The 21597-nt window shown below is 31.2% G+C and overlaps 2 protein-coding genes across 3 annotated transcripts; both read left to right on the forward strand.

Moving 5' to 3' along the window:
* Positions 1-1719: 1719 nt before the first annotated feature.
* Positions 1720-5187, forward strand: LOC18101890 (probable polygalacturonase). The gene is made up of 6 exons (XM_006380171.3): positions 1720-1911; positions 2997-3314; positions 3483-3603; positions 3694-3868; positions 3967-4037; positions 4285-5187. The coding sequence occupies exons 1-6, from the start codon at positions 1900-1902 to the stop codon at positions 4938-4940; spliced, it is 1353 nt and encodes a 450-aa protein (XP_006380233.2). The 5' UTR covers positions 1720-1899; the 3' UTR covers positions 4941-5187.
* A 10294-nt stretch (positions 5188-15481) lies between these two features.
* LOC18101891 (pumilio homolog 24) lies at positions 15482-20690 on the forward strand. 2 transcript variants are annotated; one of them, XM_052455466.1, is made up of 17 exons: positions 15482-15861; positions 15944-15997; positions 16293-16354; positions 16453-16534; positions 16641-16764; positions 16896-16979; positions 17375-17489; positions 17628-17778; positions 17883-17996; positions 18146-18217; positions 18447-18497; positions 18594-18644; positions 18981-19088; positions 19190-19390; positions 19489-19563; positions 19805-20052; positions 20150-20690. In XM_052455466.1, the coding sequence occupies exons 1-17, from the start codon at positions 15619-15621 to the stop codon at positions 20283-20285; spliced, it is 1971 nt and encodes a 656-aa protein (XP_052311426.1). In that variant the 5' UTR covers positions 15482-15618; the 3' UTR covers positions 20286-20690. The 2 variants fall into 2 exon arrangements, with proteins under 2 accessions (XP_052311426.1, XP_006380234.1); XM_006380172.3 differs by having other exon boundaries at positions 15483-15861; positions 19193-19390.
* Positions 20691-21597: the final 907 nt, after the last annotated feature.

The following is a 21597-nucleotide window of genomic DNA, read 5'->3' on the forward strand; positions in this document are numbered from 1 at the left end:
GTTTGGCCCCAAAATTACTTTTATTTTCTTTCTTTCTTTTCCTTCTCTTTCTTCCTTGAATTGTGGGTTGACTATGCAAAAATCCATATCAGCCATTCAATTTATTTTTTCTTTTGATTTAGTCTCTCTTCTCTTATTTTTCAATTGTTTTATTTGCATTGATTGTTTCTAATTGGATTTTATTTTTTATTCCATCCTTGATCATTTGATTTTTTTTAATTTGTTTTCAAACTTGATCCTCATTTTTTTAATTTTTATTTGTTTTGTTTTGAATCATTTTCTTGATTGATTTGTTTATTTTCAGTTCCATCCCTACGCATTTATTTTCATTTAATTTTTGTTTCCTTGGGTTTTTCCTATCAAATTTTATCATTATTTTTTTTGTTGCTTTTGTAGGTTTTCTCATTAATATTTTTCTATCGATCTCATCTTTCAAAATCAAATTGATTAATTTCTTGATTGAATTTGCGTAAAAAACATTCACGAGATGCGACTTTTAGAGATTAGACCAGGTTTATGAGGTTTGCCTTATTTTTTCTCTTTTTCTAAATTGTTGTCTTAATTTTTTTATTTTTTTAACTTTTTTTTTGTTATTTTTCTCTGTTTAATTCTATTGGGTTAGCCCTCAACAATTGTTTTCTATTTCACCCTCGTCATTTTTAATTTATAAATAATATATCATATTAAAAATGATTTTGAATTCCCCCCTGATTTTTTAATCTTTCAAGTTTGGTCCTAATTTTTTTAATTGAAATTTGTTTTTGTTTGCGATATTTTTTTTTGGATTTCATTCTCATTGGGTTTTTCCTGTCAAATTTTAGCCCCACATTTTTTTTTTGTTGTTTTTTTTCTTTTTAAAGCTTTTTTATTAATAGGTTTTTTAACAATCTCATCCTTCAAGATTAAATTGGATGACATTTAAACTTCTTAATTGAATTGGGTTCATAACTTAACAAGTTGTAATATGATTGAACTAGGTTTAAGAGGTTCTCGTAGATTTGCTTGGTTTTTTTTTTTTTTAAGCTGATGTTTTCTGTATTTTTTTTTGTTGAAGGTTGACTCTCCTTTTCTTGTCCAGGTTTTCCTTCTATTAGATTAGTATTAGGTTGTTTAATAATTCAAATAAATTTGAGTGTAGTTTTTTATTTATTTTTTGATTTATTTACCATTGTTGATTTTTTATATATATTTAAATTGTCAATTTAACTAATAAGCTCGAATTTTTTTTAATCTATTATTTTATTATATTAAAAAAATCTAGAACTCGCTATTACTGCAAACACAGCTGCTAAAAATTGGCACGCAATCAATCACACTCTCTCTAAATAAAGAAAACCCGTTTCAAACATAATTGTCGGCGAGAGACGTTATTAATCATATTCACATCACAGGTTAATTACGCTATTAATTATTAATTACCACTATATTTCCTTTTATTACTTCTTCTTCTTTTTGCATGGTAATTAAGCTGTCATTTCCTAACTTACCAAGAACAGTTAAACTTGTACATAATTTTTAGCATATATTTATTCATTGAATAAAATATTATTTAAATTTCAAATTTAAATCGATATCAAACAAAAATATCATTTAGTTAAGATTATTAATTTATTAAATATTACTGGGTTTTAATTTATTTATTTTGTAATGTAATGCTGTAACCGATAATAAATAAAGAAAATGTTCTCGTTGTCATTTATATATAATTAATGCTTATAATACACAAGCTTACACCAAGCTGCCCCTGTTTTTGTGGTGCTTCTTCTCCCACTACCTCCCCTTTCTTTCTTTCTTCTACATTAGCTAAGCCATACTTTGTTTTGTTGCCTCTCCTTTTGGTCAATACTGTTGAAGAAGAAGAAGAAGAAGAGGAAGAAGAAGAAAAGTTGTGAGCTCTCCATGAAGATGCCAGTAAGTACGTTTCTTTTATATTTCTGTTTTTATTCCTTTTCTCCTCCTTCAAATCTGGAAAGTTTGGAGTTTTGATTGGTTTTGGTGTTATATCTATGATCTGTTGAAGTATATCTTTGATTGCCTTTGTGGGATTTTCATGTTTTGCTGTATAATATGTACTAGTCCATCACGGCAATGGTTATGGCAGTCAATTCAGTTCATTTTTACTATATTTTGATATATTGACATGCTGTGCTTCTCTCTTTTCTAAAACTATGATGATGAAGTTCCATTTTTGCTTGAACTGACGCTTTTGATTTTGAATATTATTAGCGCGATGGACTTTCTTTTTTCTTTTTTCCATTTCTCCTCTTTCAGTTTGTGAATCATGGCTGCAAAATTTTTGTCTTGAATTGCTGTTTTTTTTGTGTTATAGTTCTTTTGAACAGTGTTGTTTTCATTGGATTCTTGACTCTCTCTCTTTTTTTTTTTTTTTTTTGCTTTCTTCTTTTGATTGGTTGATTTGTTTACTGCATTGCTTTCCTTTCTCTTGGAATAGCCAAACCATACTTCAACTTCCACATTATAAGGAGGCTAATTTGTTTTACTAGCAAACACACTATCCTTAATTTTATTTTATTCTGCTTGAAAATTGCTTTCTGTTTTGATCAATTATGATCTCATATGTTTCATTGATTCAGTTGTCAAATAAAATCTAATAATTCCTTGCTATACTTCATCATAATATAATTTTCCAATATTTTTTGGGGTGTAAAGCATGTTCTTAGTTTTTGAGAAGTTTTTACATTATATAGGAATTCTCTTGATCTCTATGAGGCATCTTTTGTGATAAAATGGACAGCTTGGTTTTTGCCTTTCTGTGTTCTTATTCTTTTGTTGGAGTTTTGAGCGTTGTACAACTCACTGGATTCTAAGAATCCAAGAATAGAGGTTGGAGTCTGTTTGTTCTCGTCTTAATGTATTTTCTATGGAATTTATGATTGTTTTGAATTTCATTTATCTCTTGCTTAATGTTGACTGTTGCAAAAAATGAATCTTTGTTTTAGGAATCTGTTTTGAGAATTGCATTTTCGCATTTTCAGGTGGCAGTACTCTTGCTACTGGCACTGAGCATTGCCATTAGAATTGATGCAGAAGAGAGCAGCGAAGTGTGTGGTTTCAAACCAAGTTTAAAACCAAGACCACATAGTGTCTCCATCTTGGAGTTTGGTGCGGTTGGAGATGGGAAAACATTGAATACTCTTGCTTTTCAGAATGCCATTTTCTATCTCAAGTCATTTACAGACAAGGGTGGCGCTCAGCTTTATGTCCCACCTGGAAAATGGCTTACTGGAAGTTTCAGTCTTACCAGCCATCTCACACTATTCGTGGAAAAAGGTGCTGTCATTCTTGGATCTCAGGTACTTTTTCACGGCTTGCTTGCTCTTATTCCTTTCCCCTTTTTGCTTTGTTTGTTCTATGTCCAGAGAAGATAGATGCAGAAGAAACTTCTAAGAAAGCAAAATTAGTGTGGTTCATTATTATTTTCAACCCTTGGATTTCTGACAGATGCTTTCCTTGCTTATTAGGATCCATCCCATTGGGATCTTGTTGATCCCTTACCCTCATATGGTCGTGGGATTGAACTTCCTGGAAAAAGATATCAAAGTTTAATAAATGGAGATATGCTACACGATGTGGTAGTAACTGGTAAATGCACTGGCGTTTTCATTTCTCTCTTTCAATTACTGACCGCTTGGTCTCAATTGTTGCTCACCTGACATTTATTTACTGGTCTAGGTGACAATGGAACCATTGATGGTCAGGGTTCAGTTTGGTGGGATTGGTTCGAGTCCCATTCCTTGAACTACAGCCGCCCTCATCTTGTGGAATTTACATCGTCTGATTACGTAGTAGTTTCAAATCTTACCTTCTTGAATGCTCCTGCATATAGCATTCATCCAGTGTATTGCAGGTAATTTCTCTTAAGACCATGGTGATTGCTAATTGAATAAAGAACTTATGAATTGATGGAGTTGACTTGATTCTTGTGTGGAATTGTCTCTGATGCAGTAATGTGGTTGTTCAAAATATTTCAGTCTCTGCTCCTGGAGAATCCCCTAACACCATCGGCATAGTTCCAGGTTTATTGAGCATTCTGTGTTTGTTTAGTTAACATGTTTTCCATAATTGTCCTCAGCACAAAAACATATATATCCCTTCATCTTCCTTATCCCTTCAAAATTTACGTTGCATAATTTTCTCCTGCCGAGAATGCTTTGTTAATATAATGTGTGAAAATGCTGGATACGGTTGAACTGCCTTAATGGCTTTCGGTAAAATCATTGTCGAGAAAGAATTTAGCTGACTCAATTTTTACATCATTTTCAGATTCTTCCAATAATGTGTGCATAGAGGACAGCCGCATCGAGGTTGGTTATGACGCGATTTCCCTCAAGAGTGGTTGGGATGAATACGGTATCGCGTACGATAGGCCTACAACAGATGTATACATAAGAAGGGTGTACCTTCAATCATCCTCAGGCTCGTCCGTAGCCTTTGGTAGTGAGATGTCTGGTGGCATTTCTAATGTGCATGTGGAGCAGGTCCACATATACAACTCATTTAGTGGCATTGAGTTTAGAACAACTAAGGGCAGAGGGGGTTATATTAAACGGATCATCATATCAGATGTTGAATTGAAAAATACCAACACGGCATTTGGTGCCATTGGTGATTGTGGGTCACATCCGGATGACAATTTTGATCCTAATGCCATCCCAGTTCTCGACCAAATCACTTTGCAAGGTGTGATTGGTTCAAACATCACTATGGCTGGCAACTTCACGGGACTTGCAGAATCTCCTTTCACCTCTCTTTGTCTGTTTAATGTCTCCTTGGCAATTCGCAACACCTTATCTCCTTGGACATGCTCAAACGTTGTTGGCTTTTCAGAGTCTGTATCCCCAGAACCGTGTCCTGAACTCGAGAGCTCCTCAGTTTGCTATTCCCTCTTGAATTCTTACGGTAAATCCACAGACATATGAATACAGTTCCTTCAAAAGTACAGTCATATGGAGTAAAAAGGGATTCTTCTACAGTTTACGGTCTCTAAACTAGGTCAGATTCTTTTCAATAAGATACATTTGTTCCTTCATTCCGTTGGTCTTGCATTTCCTCCTGTTCAATCTGCAGATTATTTGTACAGCCTCATATCTTCATTCATGTGTAAGAAAATTTTTGGTAGTGATTGCACCAAACAGCAAAAGGGAGTTAAATTCAATATTCCAAGTATTGCTTTCTGTATTTAATTAAATTCCTTACGTTGTTGACAGAATCAGATGCAATGCAGTTTCCTTGTGAAATCTGTAGTGGATATGAATCAATAATAGATGGCTTGAATTGGAACTCAATCATGAGTCACGTGATTCGGTTCTAAGTGCTTTGTAATCAAACAAAAGAATATTTGATTCCCAGTTTTAACAGAATGAACTAGAGATTAGTAAAAGATGGCATGGGGAAAAATTGAATCTTTATCATGATCCAGTTCAATACAAAAATATGAGGAGCTTCTGCTTCAAGGTCGAGGAGTCGATTTTGAGAAAGCAGATAAGATTTCCACTCCTGAATTTATGGAAAATAAAAACTTCTTGCCTTGTTTTTTAATCCTTAGTTTCCTTCCCCAAACAGCATTGTACAAGTTTGTTTGTTTGTCCAAACTGTTCCTGCCCAAGAAAGCAAAAACAGCAAGAAATAAATGCATATGAACAGAAAAAACGAGTTTTGTTTTGTTTCTTTAATGCTTTGCAAGCAGCTAAGCTAAACCTGGCACCTTCTTTCTTTTTTCTTTTTTTTTTTAATGTATACCCTGTTATTTATTGTTGAAAAGTAATTTTTTTTTCAAAATGGTTTTACAGAAATGAATTTTTGAAAAATAAATTATTTTTTTATATTTGATAGTGTCATAAAAAATAAGTTAGAAAATATTTTTTAATATTTTACTATATTATAGAAAATAAGTTGGAAAATAACTTATTAATGTTTTATTTTTTTCAAGTTCAATAAAAGAATGGAGACCAAGTCTAACAGATAAAAAAGTTGAAGGATGAAATTGAAAAAATAATCTAATTTCATAAATTACTTCAAATAAAACAAATAGCACTTAAAAGAATGGAGGCTAAATCTGACAGATAAAAAAAATTAAAAAATAATGAAATTTAAAAAATAAATTTTATTTCATAAATTATTTCAAATAAAATAAATAGCAATAAAAAAAATAAGGATCGAATTTGATAGATAAAAAAAATTAAATTAAGAGAAGGATAAGAAAACAATAAATAACAATCAAAAGAATCAAGATTAAAAATCTAATTAAATCAAATTTTAAAGGATGAAATTGAAAAAAAAAAATATAGCAATCAAAAAATTGAGGAGCGAATTTGGTATAATTAAATAATAACAAGATATTTTTTTATTTTTCGCAACTCTCTAAAAAGTGTTTTCTATCCAAAATAAAAAGAAAATATTTTTATAGAAATCAAGCCAAAAAAAATTTTGATTAAAAAATATTTTTAATTGATCAACTTTTCTAATTATAAATAAATTTAAAAAAATTTAAAAAAAACTATTTTTCATAAATCAAACGGGCGTAATCTCTAAACTTATTGCTTGAAGTCTCATATAGAATTATAACAATTATTATAAATATAACTAAAAGATGTGGGGTCAATTTAATTGGTCATATGAACAATGAACCGAGTTAAAATATTATTTTAATTATTTATTAACTATTTGTTTTGCTGCTTACTTGCCTAACGCATGGTGCTGACATGTTGAAGGTCGCGGCTTTGAACGGTTTTTTTCCTCTCTTATTTTTTTTGATTTTTTGTTTTTTTTTTAATTTCATTTTTTAATATTAATTTTTATTGAATTTTATCATTTTGTATTGAGTTGATTATGAATCGGTATTTGTATTTTGTATCTTATAATAAAATAAAATAAAAATTAATTTAACCCAGTTCATTCCATAACCCGGCCGCGGGTTTGGCGGGTTGACTAGAACTTGGCATGTTTCTTTTTTTCTTTCTCCTTTGATTTTTTTTTTTTAATCTACCTAGTCAACAAAGTCATGTCGGGGCAATTCTCACATGATTTAATTTAAAACCCGGGATAAGTAAAGAGGCAGGTCGAGATTTTCTTTTTTTCTTTTGGTTTTTTTTCCAATTCCATCATTTAATATTAAATTTTATCATTTAATATTAAATTAACTGTGAATTGGTATTCTTATTATTTTATTATATAGTAAAAAAAAAATAACTCAACCCAGTGGATTCCATAACCTAAGTTGCGAGAATTTCAAGTTAATCAGGGTGAACCTCACTTGTGTTTTTTCTTTAGACCTATCTAGTCGATAAAGTTATGTTAGAACAACTCTCATATAATTTAATTTAAAACTAGAACTAAGCAAAAAAATCAAGTCAAGATTTTTTAAAATTAAACCGTTCTATTAAATTTAATAACAATGCTAAATATTTTTTTTAACTATGAAGATACTATTTTCTTACATTTTAAAAAAAATCTAATCCAATCCACAACTATATCGCAGGGACGGATAACCTAGTAATAGTTGAAGCCTAGAGTTTATTTAAACATATAACATAAATTCAATCCCAAGGATTGTTTCATTTATCAATGATGAAAACAATATAACAGTAATTTTGACTACTTAAGCTAAGATAATATTTTATCGAGTACTTCAATATTAACCAATAGTGATGGTGGTTTTTTTTTTTTTTTTTTATGTGTGAAGAGTTAATTATCTTATAACAATTTTTTTGTTTTATTTTTTCTTTCTGACATATATGTAATCGAGATTAAAAAAATTTATCATTGATAAATGATCGACTCTGGTTAACCTGAATTACTTTTCAATACTCGAGAGAAGTTTCATTGAAACAGTTGCTTAATGTAAATCCATTGAAAATATATATTTTTTATTTTTTAGTGGTGAAAAAAATTAATTAAAAATATAATAGTTTTTATTTTTAAAATATTAAGATAATAATATATTAAATTGACTCTAGTCAACCTGAGTTTATCCATCAAATACGCTCTTTGGATCATGGATCTAACTTGATTCAATTATTTTGTTTTTTTAAAATTATTTTTTTATTTAATTACACAATAATAAAGATATGCGTGCAGAAAAAAATCATTGAATAATTTTTTTAAAAAATAATGATGAGCTATAAAAAAGCACACTTGCTAAAAAAAAAAAAAAACTATAATATTATTTGAGAACAAATTAAAATTTTAATGGTATTTCAAAAAAATAATAAGTCAAATGTATTTTCAATTAATTTGAGAAAATTAATAAAGCAATACATATAATATATATTTAGTTATTTAATTTCTAAATAAGTAAATTTAAAATGAAAAGGAAGAAAAAAGCTCGCGCTACCGAAAATCACGCCCTCTGCGTGGACCTAATCTTTTTAATTATTTAAAAATAGACAGACAAGTGTTGTTATCCCATTTGTTAAAACAAAAGGAAGAAAAGAAGTAGACGATGCGTTCTTTCCTACCTCAAATTCAAATTCAGACAGTACAAAGGTGGCTAAAACATTTAAAGGGTGCTTTTTTACCTAAAAAATTTATTCTCAACAGATAAAAACACGTAATAAATACTGTTAGAAACTCCTAAAGCCAATTAATCAAACCCAAAAACAATCTAAAAAAATACAAAATCAAACCATAAAAAAATACAAAATCAACACCGATTTATTTTTTCAAATAAGGTAAAATTTTAAAAAACTTATTGGGACTCCTGTTATCGAATTAAACTTGTTAACACCAACATCATTACTTTTTGTTGATGAAATACGGCCAACCGACAACTTTATCTCTCCTTCATTGTAATCCAGTGACTTTCTTTACTCTCCCAAATACAAGGAATGAAATGTGAATAAAATAAAATCTTAGACTAAATCGTATAATTTTAAAACTAAAGGAACCAAAAATAATTTTTCATAAAATTTTAAAACTAAAAGGTGTTGCCACAAGATTTTTTTTAAGGGTTGTCATTTCACCAAGGTTTTAATTTTGGTCCTTTTATTTTTTAATTTTTCACATAGAACAAAGTTGAATAATTTTTTGTAAAATCAAGAACCAACTCAATGTTAAGACACTTTTTGAGATTGCAATAACCTAAAAGAAAGCGACACAAACCCAAACTATCAAGTCAAATCACCAAACAATGCTGTGAAAGATGAAATTAAAAACAAAAACTTAATTTTTGAACTAAAAAAAAAGAAATAAAAGACCAATATATATATATTTTATTTTTTATATCATTTCACTTACTCTGAGTTTTGGTCCCATCATTTTTAATTCTCGGCAAACAATCAACTTATTTCTTCTTTAAAATCAACAACCAACTCAATGATGAGATTTATTTAGACTACAAAAACCAAAAAAGAGGAGCTCAAAACAAATCATTAAATCCAATCAACGCAATATAAAATAAAAAATTGATAACCAAGGTAAAATAAATTAAGGATAAAAAAAATAAAAATATTATGCGAATCTATCGTGTTTGCACTCATTATCTATAGTAAAACACTTGGCACATTTAGTGTTTCATTTATTATAAAGTGATTTTTCTTTGTAATGTATCCTTGGGTTTTAAACATCCAAATTTAATTTAAATGATTATTTTTATTATTTCTATATGACCAAACAATTCGATTGGATCCAACCTTTTCATCTAATTTTATTGTTCGAGCCGAAACGCCCAACAACTTCGTATACTGCTTTCCTCTTATGTCTAAAACCTTGATGAAATGCCCTATAAATTGTAGGTTTAATTCAAATGTTTACCAATGAGGCATGAAATCCATTTCAGTTTCAGCCTTACTAAATCATTGGTTTGAGAGAGAGAGAGAGAAAATTATCTCACTCTATCCATTTTTTTTATTGCACATATTTACACATGCATTTATACGATTCTTTGAAATTCAATATATCTAGAAAATAAAGTTATTTGATGGTTGTATCGTGAGTTAATTAAAGGTTGTTGTTCAAAAATTTCTGTTCTTCAAGATATAAAAAAATTATCCCACGATGAGTGCTTTCTAATACCTACAAAAAGTTTTATTTTTGAAAGATTTGAAGATCCTTTAATGATAAAATCAGTAATTATTAATAGAAAAAAAGTAATAAATACAGTAAAAAGCATTAAATTTCAAGAACGAAAGTATTTGTTATCATTTTAATATAATAAATATTTTAGTACTAAAAAATATTTATCTTTTAAGAATAGAAATTCTGAACCCCTACCTGGATGTTAGAGATGTATATTTTCACTCTAACATTATTAATGAGGTAAAAATATATATGTTATTATTATTAATAAAAAATAAATATAATATTATTCGATATTAATATTAATAAAAAATAAATATTTCTCATATTATTTTATCTATCAGGAGAAAAAATATCATAATTTATTCTCTTTCTTTAAAGATCTTCGGAGATAAAAATAAATCCTTATTAGCTGGCGTTTGTCAATGACCTCCCTTGACATTTAAGTTGGGACGGTCTTGAGAGCACTTGAATTCGGGTCTCGGCCGAATCCATGTCAAGTTGAATTCGCTCCTGCAGTCTTCTTCCAGGAAGGGGTTTAACCCTAGCCCTCTTTGCAAGCAACGAAATCCATGGTGCACTGAGGTGCTTTACATGCCCACTGAGTTTGCAGGGTGTTCAATAGGCCGTGAGATTAGTCGTGGTATACGCAAGCTGGCCCGGACACCCACGTAAATAAATAAAAAAAAAATCCATGGTCCGTCACATTTATAACAGAAGCAGATAAAGAAATTTTGTAAGAAAGATTATAATAAAAAATACAAATTTTATTTTTAAGAGGAACCCAATGACATTAAAACTTACCGTTTTGTTAACAAAATTTGACTATCCGATCACTTTTTTTCTCCTTCTCAATTTTCATGCAACTTTCTCTCTTCTCTCTCAAAACTTAGAGATTAAAATGTGTAAAAATAAAGTTTAGTGTCTAAATATAAAATCTTAAAACTAAAGATATCAAAATTCTCAAATGGTGATTTTTTTGGATGATTTTTTTTGCCTAAATTTAAAAAAAAAACACTCATTATTTGTTTTATTTTTTATTTTGGTCCATCTACTTTTAATTATTTTCTGCACTATAAAGTCAAATTGGCTTCTAATTCACTTATGAAATTTTATCAAACAATTTGAATTTTCAAAAAATGGGAAGAGAAGAAAATATTCATAAAATACCACAACATCATAAAATTAAAAAAAATAATAATCAAAATGAACAAAAAATACAATTAATCATTAAAAAATGCTTTCTATATTAATATTAATAAAAAAAAAATATCTCTGATATTTATTATCATTTTATTTCAACGAAATCCATGGTGCACTGAGGGTCTTGGCCTGGCGGTGGGAGGAGCTTGTCTCCTTCCACTGCTCTGGGTTCGAGTTCTCGTGTGCATGTCTGTCACTCCCGTGGTACTTTATATGTTCACTGGGTTTGCAGGGTGTTCAGTGGGCTGTAGGATTAGTCGTGGTGCGCGCAAGTTGGCCCAGATACTCACGTAAATCAAAAAAAAAATTCCATGGTTCGTCACATTTATAACAGAAGCAGATAAAGAATTTTACCTCTGCAGCTAGACAGGAGCGGGAATGTGGTATTGCTACGTTGTTACGTTTTATTCTTGCATTATGTAATTAACATTTTTTAGTTACTATTTCCCAATAAAAAATAGATATTTATATGGAAGAGTGTGATTTAAATTCTTTTATACACACACATGCTATTCTTTTCTTATTCTTGTTTTTTTTTTACCAAAATATTTTTTTACTAGCGGCATTTTTTTAAATTAAAAGTAAAGGCAATTAAAATATTTTTTTTTCTAAAATTTTCAATAATTTAAAATAAGTAGGAGATCTATCTCTTCAATCTAAACTATGTTTTCATATCAGTGCATTTCTTTTATTTTTAACATGATGTTTTTTTTTAATTAAAAGCACTTTTTTAAATTAAAAACAATTATCATGGTGTGAAAAGCAAGTTTCGATAAAAAAATATAGAAATCATATCTTAATATTTTGTATGCAATTGAAGGAAAATAGTGATTAATCTGAGAAATTTTGTAAGAAAGATTATAATAAAAAATACAAATTTTATTTTTAAGAGGAACCCAATAACATTAAAACTTACCGTTTTGTTAACAAAATTTGACTATCCGATCACTTTTTCTCTCCTTCTCAATTTTCATGCAACTTTCTCTCTTCTCTCTCAAAACTTAGAGATTGAAATGTGTAAAAATAAAGTTTAGTATCTTAATATAAAATCTTAAAACTAAAGATATCAAAATTCTCAAATGGTGATTTTTTTGAATGATTTTTTTTGCCTAAATTTAAAAAAAACACTTATTATTTGTTTTTTTTTTAATTTTGGTCCATCTACTTTTAATTATTTTCTGCACTATAAAGTCAAATTGGCTTCTAATTCACTTATGAAATTTTATCAAACAATTTGAATTTTCAAAAAATGGGAAGAGAAGAAAATATTCATAAAATACCAGAACATCACGTAGAAAATCATGTAGAAAGATAAAATTAAAAAAAATAATAATCAAAATGAAAAACAATACAATTAATCATTAAAAAATGCTAAAAAAATGAAACCAGGCAAGTGAAAACACCATTAACAAAATCATATAAGTGAATAGTAATACACTAGGTTACTGCCTCACACTACGCTGTGGAACAACTCAATTTTTTTTAAAGTGAAAAAACCTAGATGACCAAAAAAATCCAACAACGTTGATTCAAAAAACAATTTGACATGGTGATGTATTAAATCGATGTGGGTCAACCATGATTAACTTACCAAACTCGCGATCCAAGTTTTATAAACCGTGATAACCTTTTAAAAAACAAATTGAAACCAAATAATTATACAAAAATCAAAACAAAACATATAACGAAGACTAATTCAAAATATTTTATTAAAAAAAAGATATATTGAAACAACAATATATTTGATCAGATTTCATTTCGTGGCTTAACCCTTCAAACTCCATTGAATTAAATATTTTTTTTACCTAAATATATGATAAAGAAAATAGTAAAATTTATAAATGATGAAATTGAAAGAAAAAAAATTAAATGAAAAAAAAAGACGACAACATATTGCATTGACTTGAGTTTGTCGACTTAATTCGTTGAACTCCTGACCCAGACTATGTACTTTGTTGAGTTTAATAATTTTGCTTTTTTTTTTAATTTATTTTTTTAGCTAAATATATGATAACATAAATATAGGATTTTTTTTTCAAAAAAGTTAAAAGATGTAAATGGAATGAAAAAAAAATAAAGAGCCAAAAAAATAAAAAAATGAGGCTAGGAGAACGAGCTTGGTCTGGGTGGCTCAACACGCCTGGACCTTTAAACAATGAGCCCAATCCCGCACACCTTTGAAAAGAAAATAAGATAGACGACTCATTATTTGATATGGTAGACAATGCGTTGTATTCTCTTACCTAGACTCTAGTCATAGTGGTAGCTAGAAAATCATTGTTTGTTTGTTTGTTTTTTTTTGTCAAAAACTCATTTTTTGACCTATTCTTTTCCCTTAAATAACACCTTTATAACATAAAAAATTAATATATCAAAAAAATGGTTCTAAAACACAAAATCAAAGCAAGTATAAAATTTCTTTTATGGTTCAATTTGTTTCTTTAAGCAATATTGAGATTCAAAACAACAACTATCAAATTTGTTTTTGTTAAATGGAACTTGTTGACACCAAAATCGAATTTTTTAGTGCCCAGAATCAATGGAAATTGATGGCTTTCTATCACCTCGTTGAAATCCTGCAACTTTCTCTTTCTTCTGCAAAATCGAGGACTGAAAAATAAGAGAAATCAACTTTTTGATCAAAAATGATATTTTGAAAATTATTGGGGCTTTTAAGACTGCAAAGAGAAAGTGGAAGGGTACAAATGAATTCTGGATTGAAAATTTGGATTGGTAATGAGATTTTTCTATGTTTCACATTTTAATTCCCTATGTTTTAATTTGTCCCGAACTTAAACAAATTATAACTTAATTTGGGCATAGAAGGACGGGAAAAAAAAAACATTTGAGGAAGAAAAAAAATTGTTACAATAAATGTCTTAAGCGTTTTAGTACATGTAACTAGCTTGGATGCCATGAGTTGCAGTAACAAAAAGAATGTTCAAGCCGCATTTATTTGGTGGCGAATGGGTCAATATTGAAATCACCTCCCATGTCTTCTTATATTTAATCAAACCAAACAAAATATTATAAATTCAATATATCATACTTATATTTAATTAATTAATTTAATTAATTTAAAAATAAAATATCTTTTTAAAAAAGCTAAATTTAATAGAGAATGACAAATAAAAAACCCTAAGATAACCCAAGTTATTTTTAAAATCAGTGAAGAATCCTATAGAAAACAAATAAAAAAAAATTAATGGAGTTCAATCTCCAATTAAATAAATAGTGAATGATGAAACTGAAAAACATGAGTTTAAAAAAGAAAAAAAGAAAAAACAAACCTAAACGAATCTTCTAAACCTGAGTTAATTTTCCAAACTCGCAGCATGTGAAATCCTAGATCTAAGCTCAATTCCCAATAAATTCAATGTTGAATGATGAAAAAAAATTAATTTAAAAAATTTCATCAAAGTAAACAAATAATAATATAACGAATGAGGATAAAATCTGATATGAAAAAACTAAAGGTGGATGAAATTATAAAAAAACTTAATTATAAAAATTAATTCAAATAAAATAAATAACAATTAAAAGAATGGAAAGCAAATTTAAGAAACAAAAAAAATTAAGGAGGATGAAATTGAAAAAAAATCAGTTTTATACACCATTTCAAATAAAATAAATACTAAAAAAAAAGGACCAAATTTGAAGGTCTAATTTAAAAATTTATAGAGGCAAAAGCGAAAATCAAGAAGAAGAGAGAGAGAAAAAAGAAAAGCTGTTAAAGCCAAACTAGTGGTTTGTTGACCACACACACCGCCTAAGAATGGAGTGGCCGTTGAGATAATTTGAATATCGCCCTTGAAGTTGGTGTTTGGCAGTCGTGCGACGCTGCACACGCCGCCTGAATAGCGCAACTGCCACCCAGGCGCTGACGCGTGCACGTGTCAACCATTTTCTCTTTTAATAATATTTGTATTTTTAAATTATAAAATTAACCCTTATCAACCTCGTACGAACAAAAAAACCCGAATACAAATACAAAAAATATCCCCGAAGAAAATTCTACTTTGAAGAGTATTTACTATGATTGGAAAACTGAAAATACAAAAAGCCCATGTACAATAGTTTTAAAGAATTCTGATTCTAAGGGTAGAATAGCAAAAAATCATATTTTTTAGTCCATTACTGTGATGTAATTTACCTAAATCAACAATTTTAGTCCTCGTGAGTTTTATAATATTGGAAAAACAGCATACATAATAACAAAGATAATGAGTAAAGCCCAACACCCTCGAAAGACAATCGGCCCACAATAGGAATTCATCGATTATCATCTCTCAGAAACAAAGACCAAAACCCTAAAAAAACCCCTCCAAGTAAACCACCGAAAAACACAAGAGAGACGAGAAGATCTAAGGTAGAACTTCAATGGCGGCGAAGAAGCAAGATAGCAACAGCAAACCAAAGAAGAGAAATCGAAACCCAGATGCCAATACTAATCCAGATAGCTCATCTTTTAAAAAACCGAAGCTTGTTAGCTCAAAACCTGAAAACAAGCCAGTGGAGAAGGTTTTCAAGCCATTTAAGAAGACGTTTGGGAAAGTGAAATCGCAATCTGGTGAAGAGAAGAAGACCCCTTTATCAAAAAGAGAGCGTAGGATACATGCAAAGGTTAGTTCTTTTGTAGCTTTTATTGGTTTTATATATATGTTGTTTCTTTGTGTACTGAGTGCTCTTGTTTGGTTTATTGTAGGAATTGACAGAGGCAAGGAAAAAGAGAAGGAAGCAATATTACACTCTTGAACAAGTATGCGTATTCTTTTAATTTGTATTCTGTACTCATTTTTATTCATTGAAGTGATTTTTTTTTTAATGGGAAGAAACCTTTTGAATTGGTTCTGGGTCGTATTTTAAAGAGTTATTTGGGACTAACGTGTTCTTTTAGGAATCAAATTATCATTTCAAGGTAAGGTAAGTAGATCTTCAACGCTTTGTCCTCCATTGATAAGGGAATTTGCAGTTTGCATTGGCTATAATTGATGCTGTAAGTTTTGTTTATGATGGTTTGTTGGTTTGAGCAAATATCTTGTATTTTCGTACAGGAGCTTGCACGTCTTTGGGAAAAGATGAGGCAGCGTAATATTGCCAAAGAAGAGAGATCAAAGTACGTATTTTTGGGTCTAACCTGATTCCATGATTACATGTCCATGACATTCTTCTTTCTCTGTCTCAATCATTCCCCCCCGCTATATCATCTTAAAGGATAATTACTGAAGCTATACAAAAGATGAAGGGTAAGATTCCTGAAATTGCAAGCTCCCATGTTTCGTCCCGTGTTTTGCAGGTGATTTTCCACTTTGTTTGTTTTCCCATAATATGGATTTTCCTAAGTTACTAGTTTGTAAATGTTTGCTGTATCTTTCATTTATTCTGTTTTTATTTCATTTTAGACTTGCGTGAAGTATTGTTCACAAACTGAAAGGGATGCTGTATTTGACGAGCTTAAGCCACATTTTCTTACCTTTGCGAGCAACAAGTATGCAATTCATCTTGTGACGAAAATGTTAGATAATGGTACGTTTTGTGTTCAAAGAATGAAGAGAAACTAGAGGGACAATCAGAACACCATTTCCTATATGCTAGTTTCAGTCTTGTAAGTAAACCCTTTTACTTGCATCATCTTAACTTCTGTATCTTGTTTGCAGCTTCTAAAAAACAGTTAGCAGAGTTCATCAGCCCCCTCCGTGGGCATGTTGCTTCCCTTCTTCGACACGCAGTTGGATCTGTTGGTGAGCTATACCCATTAGTTTCTGTTTGTTCTGGTTAAGGAGTGGTAAATGCCTTCGATGCTTTTATTAAAGCTATAGTAATTCAGCTCAGTTGTCTGTTAGTCACTCTAAATCTCCTGATTTTTGTTTAACTGAATTCTGGTGGTTTCTCAGTTCTGAAGTCTCAATAGTTGATTGAAACCTGATTCGTCCTAATACTTGATGCAAAACGTTACCTCTTTAATGGGCTATTCCCCTGAATATTTGTTTAGATTATTGTTGTTTTTGATGTTTTGCTATCCTTTTTGGGAGAATATGGTTAATATCCTATGACTTCTCAAGTTTTTGATTAATTGGATTGGGGCTTCCATTGAGGTAGAATGCAACTGCTTACTATTTTTTTAATTCCTTGCCAGTTATTGAGCATGCATACCAGCTGGGAAATGCAACTCAAAAACAAGAGCTTCTGATGGAGTTATATTCCACTGAGCTTCAATTGTTCAAGGACCTTGCATCAATGAAAGAGAGCAGGTAACTCCTTGGCTGTTTCTAGTGCTTTGCCATTCAAGAGTGTTCGCTGTTGTAGCACTTTGTATTTTGTAAAATTCTATGTTCATGCAGCTCTCTTGATTGTGTCATCTATTTTTCCATGCCTTGGTTATTTTTCAGGTTAGTGGATGTCATCTCGAAGCTGAACCTACAGAAAGGTTCAGTCTCACGACACATGGCTTCTGTCATTCAACCAATTTTGGAGAAAGGAATTGTTGATCACACCATTATACACAAGGTGCTGATAGAGTACCTCAGCATAGCTGACAAGGTGAATGTAACATTTAATGCCCTAAAATTAGAAGCATATTATTTTCTGCAGCAGCAGCTTCTCTTTGCAACTTTATTATCTTTCTAAATTAAGTTTGTTTTTAGACCTCTGCAGCAGAAATAATTCAACAATTGTCGGGTCCACTTCTTGTTCGAATGATCCATACAAGGGATGGATCTCGGATTGGGATTCTGTGTGTCAAACATGGGAGCGCCAAGGTTTATTGCATTTGATCTGATCTTTAATATCCACAAAGATTTTAGAAAGTAGTTATTTATTTATTTATTTATCCAGTCATGTGAAGAGGGTTATTCATATTTCCATTGGTTGTCAATTCCCCTTTAATCCTTTTATGTTTAATATTCAGGAGCGAAAGAAGATTGTCAAAGGACTGAAAGGCACAGTAGGCAAAACAGCTCATTTTCAATATGGAAGTTTGGTAAATATCTCATCTTTCACTTCTACCTGTGGGGATGGGGGTGGTTATTGTTCAAATTGTAAAGATTAGTGACCGAAGATTATATGCTTTAAAGAATACAAGTGTTTTTAAATTTTCAGCCCCTCTGCGCTATAATCAGGATCATCTGTTTCCTTGATTTTGCATCATCATATTTTAGTTTTCTGTGTTACTCTGACTATTAACTTTTTGTGCATCGGATATTTTTCAGGTGCTCGCCTGCATTGTTTCAACTGTTGATGACACAAAGCTTGTAGCAAAGGTTTTTTCTTGATGTGATGCTTATTATCATTATTCTTTGGCATTTTCATTTTAATGTCTCTCTGATTGAGTTTCTATTAAACTCTTCTGGTTACAGACTGTCATTCGCGAGCTGCAGACAATTTTAAAGGAGCTTGTTTTGGATAAGGTTTACTCTTCTTGCTCCTTGGAAGTCATTTTGGTAACAGATATAATGGAAAAAAGTAATGTGCAGGTTTAATGTAAAATATGGAGGGTCACCAAGCATTTATTAGAACCTGGAATGCCTCAAATGGAACTGGTTATTAATTCAACATATCAACAGACCCTTTGGACACCTCAGAATTGTTTTTGGAAAGTGTTGTGGCTAGTTCGTACAATATACTTAATTATCGATTAATTTCATGGGATTTTTTAATCTGTGCTGTTTTATATTTTCAGATTAGCTGTCTGGTTTTACCCTAACAAATTTTGTTCCTGAGGAGTTCTTTTCATTGCTTTTTAGAATGGAAGACGCCCTTTGTTGCAGCTGCTTAATCCAAATTGTACGCGGTATTTTAGTCCTGATGAAATGGCTTCTCTTAGCTTATCTATTTCCTCTCTCAATGCCATGGTAATGTGATAATCATTTATCATTTATCTGCAACCCAAGCCATCTTAGATCGCTGACACAACTATGCTGGAATACATTATATTATATGTCTTTTCCATTAGCAGGGTGACTTAGAAGTGAATCGTGAAACAAAGTCTTTAAAGGATGAGGAATCTAGTGACAAGGACAATAGTGGGAGAGACGTTACAATGGTTGAGGCTGATGGAAGTGCAAGTTCTGAAACTCTTCAACTTGTTGAGGGTGGCAAAAAAGATCCTTCTATTAGAAGGCAGGAGTTGTTGGTGGGCAGTGGCCTTGCCAAGGTTTGTCACAGACAGATCCCTCAAATTCCTTATCTTCTTTTCAATGGTGTGTCTGTATCAGAAAAGATGTCTGACTTTGATACTGCTGTACTTTGCAGAACCTCATTGACATGTGTACCGAGAATGCAGAAGAGTTGCTTAGATCAAATTTTGGCAAAGAAGTCTTATATGAGGTCAGCTTTTGCTTCTGATATTTTGTTATTGTAATTGTCCACTTCTAACCTCTGAAAGTTCAGTTTTTTAAATTTGTTATGATATGTTCTCCTGCTCTTCTGAAATCCATGTCAGTGAACTTGTCATTTTGCTTGATTATAGGGTTTAGCAAGCACATACATACTTATTGAGTTTCTTTGTCAATTATCTGCCTAAACCCATTGGATCATTCAATTTGATTCATCTTGGTGGTAAATGCAGGCTGCAACTGGGGGTTCTGGTGGCATTCTCCAACAAACTTTGGGTGATGAGTTGAATGCCTTGCATGAAGCTATAGCATCTGTTGCTGCAGAGTCTAAATCTGAAGGATCAGAAAAGGAGCATGTCCTTGAAAATTTCCACTCGAGTCGTACAATTAGGAAATTAGTTTTGGACAACCCCGCCTTTGCCGCCACTCTATGGAAGAAAGCTTTGAGTGGAAAATGTGAGCAGTGGGCACAAGGTCACAGGTTAGGCTAACATTTAAATCTCTCTTGAAAGTAGAATGCATTTAGGCGAAGCATAATTTTGATATCTGATGTTAATGTCTTTGCTGACGTTCTGCAGTTCCAAGGTAATATGTGCATTCTTGGAATCATCAGATGCCATGGTCAGCAAACTGGCCAAGGAAGAGTTGCAGCCCTTGATAAACCGGGGTATTCTTAAATTACCTGAAAAGAAGCAACCAGCCAATGAAGGTTAAGTTTGCAGTTGGTGGTGGATAGAATGACTCTCATCTCAAAGTACAAGCACAGTAGATCCGGGACCACTGACTGGGCTGAATTCAACCACAACAAGATAAGCATCGAGTGAAGCCAGATCTGACAAGGTGTTATACTATCTAGTGTAACCTTTCTTTCACTTTGATAACTCGTATTATAGTGCGCACGCCTTCTGTACATTATAGTTTCTCTTTGCTGCGGATCTTCGGCACACTGCAGAATTATATTTTTGTAACCCCTTTAAAGCTTGAAAATTTTGTTATGTTACGACTTACAAAGTTATGTAGGCATTTGATCAATATGTGACTTTTGAGACAGGCAACAATCTATAGCCAGCCCCCGCGATAAGAGTATATTATGCAAGTGTACTGGGATGCTTTGTTACTGATTAGAAGCCCTTTTAAGTGGCCCAAGGTCACAATTTATTTATGATAAACAAGTTAGCTAAAAAAGTTTTTCAACCTCTAATCTCTACTATTAAACCTGGCTTAAACCTGGCTTAGCCTGGTAGGTCGATCCAGGATTTATAGATTTGTTATGGTTGATCTTGTTGCTGCCTGGCTGACTTAGATTAATACTTGACTTTTTATATCAAGATGATCCCAGGTATGCTTCCTAGAAGAAATTATTCCGCTTATCTCTTGACGTAAATCATGACAGTCACCTCAGCTTCTTCTCTTCTTTTCCTTTGTTTTTTTGTTTTTCTTGAAAACTAGCCATAGGATAGGATCCGCAATTGTGCTGGAGATCTTATTTGTATAATACTCGTAGAAATATTCAATATTATTTTTCTCTTCTTCATCTTGATGCTAACTGACAAGTTGCTAACTTGCAACTTGACAGATTCTTAGCTGGTTTTTGTCCTGCGTTTTCATGCATTGAGATTACCCTAGCATATGCTTTTCTATATGCAATGAATCTTTTTGACATTTGAGTAGTCAATTTTATAAAGTTTTTATTTATTTATATTTTGTGTGGTTCTTTAAAACATACGGGTTTGACGCACACGCCAAATTCAAGGTGCTTGGATTTGGCAATGTGAAAGTCCAAGATAATATAGGTCTGGCACACATGTAAGACACAATACGCTTGAACTTGACAGTTAACCAAGTCCAAGGCGATTGGGCTTGGTAGTGTACTAAGCCCAAGATAGCGTGGGTCTGGCACGTATGCTAGACCCAAGATGCTTGAACTTAGCAATCAATCAAGTTCAAAATAATGACCGTTCACCCTTGACATGTCTAAGGGAGTGATCAACCTCTCTTGGGTCTAGCCTCAGGGAAGAACTCAGTC

Source organism: Populus trichocarpa, chromosome 8, assembly GCF_000002775.5.
Source record: "Populus trichocarpa isolate Nisqually-1 chromosome 8, P.trichocarpa_v4.1, whole genome shotgun sequence".
NCBI classification, from domain to species: Eukaryota; Viridiplantae; Streptophyta; class Magnoliopsida; order Malpighiales; family Salicaceae; genus Populus; species Populus trichocarpa.

What these genes read in the sequence shown, in the direction of transcription:
- LOC18101890 (XM_006380171.3), top strand. An exon ending in CTGTCATTCTTGGATCTCAG is followed by an intron (nt 3,315 to 3,482) that starts GTACTTTTTCAC and finishes CTTGCTTATTAG; the next exon opens with GATCCATCCCATTGGGATCT. An exon ending in ACACGATGTGGTAGTAACTG is followed by an intron (nt 3,604 to 3,693) that starts GTAAATGCACTG and finishes TTACTGGTCTAG; the next exon opens with GTGACAATGGAACCATTGAT.
- LOC18101891 (XM_052455466.1), top strand. Translation starts at nt 15,619, where the DNA reads ATGGCGGCGAAGAAGCAAGATAGCAACAGCAAACCAAAGAAGAGAAAT. An exon ending in TTTCCTCTCTCAATGCCATG is followed by an intron (nt 19,089 to 19,189) that starts GTAATGTGATAA and finishes CTTTTCCATTAG; the next exon opens with CAGGGTGACTTAGAAGTGAA. An exon ending in GCAAAGAAGTCTTATATGAG is followed by an intron (nt 19,564 to 19,804) that starts GTCAGCTTTTGC and finishes TGGTAAATGCAG; the next exon opens with GCTGCAACTGGGGGTTCTGG.